Here is a 2,782-nt window from a genome sequence, read left to right as displayed (position 1 = left end):
GCAATATATAAACAATGTTATTTTTCAGACATCAACTTAAAGAAGATTCATATTTTCGAACATATCATTATTTATTCTTTTGATTTGTTTTCAAATAAATTTACTAAAAATAGCATTACTTGGAAAACCATGTGTTAGATGACTCTTTCTAATAGCTACAGTTGGTGATTTTTTTTTTTATAAAATTCAATGATCATTTTCTAAACTTGAAAAAAAAAATGATCCTTTGTTACATATCAAAGCAAATATCAAATATAGTCAACAAAACAATTTTAAATGGGCAGGAAAGTCGGTGTAATATGTGACGAACCGATATATGAAAAAAGAATCTTAACCTTTTAAAATTTTCCTTTCTCTCTCCTTTTATTCCACAATCCACACTCTAGATTCCCTTTAAAGTACGCATTTCTTCGCAATTTTCTCCAAGATATCATCCAAACAAACCATAAATACATCCATACGCTAAATCACCACTCTCCATCATTTCTCTTTATGTCCAAATTTTGATCATCAGCTATCAAGATATCAAGAAACAAACGAATCGATTGGAAAACAAAGTGATTCACATGGGAAGCTTAAATCCATCTCCTGAAATAACCTTGGATTTCCGACCAACTTTTATCCCGAAAACAATCGGCCAGTTTCTTGGAGAAGTGTCTAGAATTAGTAACGTAACAGAGAAGCTTTTGCAAGTTGATGATTTTGTTAAACGATTAGAAACAGAAACACGGAAAATCGAAGCTTTCAAAGATCTCCCTCTATGCATGCTCCTCATGAACGATGGTTCGTTTATTTCTCGTTTTCTCTTTCTACTTCTTCAATTCGATCAATCACAACTTGTTCATTTGCTAAATGAGTTGTATAATTCTATCTGGAAATGGGTTTTAGTTTCATCATATCTTTTTTACGCATTTTTTTTCAGCAATCTATGCGTTGAAGGAGGAATCAATGATGTTAAAGAAAACACCAAATTCTGAACCAGTACTCGAGGAATTTATATCACTGAAGAACAATTGTGATGATGATTCAAAACTCGAAATTATCGAAAAACAATATGAGAATAGCGATAAGAAGAATTGGTTGAGCTCGACACAGCTTTGGAACACTAATGAGAACTCCGAGGAAGAAGATGTCGGAATCAAGAATCCGATGATTCCTTGCTCTACACAAAACCTTCAATCAAACATTCGGAATGGCTGCACACCGCCTCCACCACCACCATCGCCGCCCCCACCACCACAGCAGCAGGTGGCTAGGAAACAGAGAAGATGCTGGTCAGCGGAGTTGCATAGACGATTTATTGCTGCGTTACAAGAACTTGGTGGTTCACAAGGTTCAATCTTGATGTCTATTTTCTTTCCATAAATGTCGAGTTTTTAATTGAATTGTCAACTAGGGGATATAAATCTTTAATTATCGTCCATTATTCTAAATCAAGATTCATAAAAAATATATAAAAAAAATGCTTTTGCAGCAGCGACTCCTAAGCAGATTCGAGAGCTTATGCAAGTAGATGGCCTCACCAATGATGAAGTAAAGAGCCATTTGCAGGTGAATTTACTTTTATAACCTCCCCATCTGTCCCATATTACCTTTTTTAAATTCAAAATATTTATGCCCCAAGGACATAAAAGTTAATTCGCGGGTGTCATGTTTGTAAAAGTGGTCAAAGTTTTCAGTGTAACAATCGAACGGGTGTCATGTTTGTAACAATCGAACGTGGAAGTTTCAGTTCCAATGTGGATTTGAACACAACATTTATTCATCTGTTATGTACATATAACATGATTTATAAGATAGGACAACGTGGGTGAGTCTAGAAGTTGTGGGAAACTAACATTTTTGTAGAAAATTTTATTAACATCCGTTTTATTATTTTAATGTCATCGTAGAAATACAGGCTTCATACACGAAGGCTCCCATCTTCGTATACAAATCAACATGTAGGATTCTCTAAATGTAGCAATTCTCAATTGGATTCTCCTAATGGGCCCCTTATGAATGGTGGCGACAACATAGTCGATGATGAAGTAGAAGATGAGAAATCTCAGAATTATTGTTGGAATTAGCAGTTGTTCCATGGTGGTACCTATACAGAAACAATCTAATAGTTATGGTCACAGTCACAGTCACAGTCATAGTCACAGTCACAGTTAATATATAGTTTCAATTCCAATGTTGATTTAGCTCTTTGTGAGCCCTAACCTCTTATGTGAGCCACCTAAGTTGTTGTGTATCTGATTTATCTTATATGATGCCTGGGTGGTGGTCCGATCTAATTTATATAGAAATAGCAAGTTTTGTAGAATTAGTTTGAATTTTTATCAACATTAAACTTTTCTTGATTTTAATATTATTACCATGTTCTTAAAATTTTGGTCTAAGGTGCTTCATGTGAGGTGCATGTGTATGAGATTAGAGAACATAATCATTGAACAATGGATTAATAAAAGCATATTATTCCCCTAACAAATCTTGAATTATTCTTTTGTTTGGATGGATTTGGCTGTACTTATTTGTAAAGGGGTGGAAGATGCCTTTTAGTCGGTAGGAGGTGTGGATACCTTGACAAGTCAAACATGTGATGATTAAATTTAACTTAAGGGTTATTTTCGGAATATGTGTGGCTTTTAATGTTGGTGTAATAAGTTGACCATTATTGTGTTTACATGTTGACTCGTTATCCCACCAAAAGTTACTATAAAATACATTCCTTGATTCTTGTTTTATTGTAAATTACTTATTTAGCCAATTCTAAAGCTATCAAAGCCTTGACAACATC

At 34.2% G+C, this 2,782-nt stretch overlaps 1 protein-coding gene across 2 annotated transcripts; it reads left to right on the top strand.

Moving 5' to 3' along the window:
* Nucleotides 1-363: 363 nt before the first annotated feature.
* On the top strand, nucleotides 364-2,373 carry LOC111895750 (transcription factor HHO5). 2 transcript variants are annotated; one of them, XM_023891828.2, is made up of 4 exons: nucleotides 364-783; nucleotides 923-1,333; nucleotides 1,478-1,551; nucleotides 1,893-2,373. In XM_023891828.2, the coding sequence occupies exons 1-4, from the start codon at nucleotides 567-569 to the stop codon at nucleotides 2,067-2,069; spliced, it is 879 nt and encodes a 292-aa protein (XP_023747596.1). In that variant the 5' UTR covers nucleotides 364-566; the 3' UTR covers nucleotides 2,070-2,373. The 2 variants fall into 2 exon arrangements, with proteins under 2 accessions (XP_023747596.1, XP_023747595.1); XM_023891827.2 differs by having other exon boundaries at nucleotides 366-783; nucleotides 1,475-1,551.
* Nucleotides 2,374-2,782: the final 409 nt, after the last annotated feature.

Source organism: Lactuca sativa, chromosome 7, assembly GCF_002870075.4.
Source record: "Lactuca sativa cultivar Salinas chromosome 7, Lsat_Salinas_v11, whole genome shotgun sequence".
In the NCBI taxonomy this organism is placed as follows: Eukaryota; Viridiplantae; Streptophyta; class Magnoliopsida; order Asterales; family Asteraceae; genus Lactuca; species Lactuca sativa.
The sequence above is the reverse complement of the archived record's forward strand: the minus strand, read 5'-3'. Positions and strand labels throughout refer to the sequence as shown.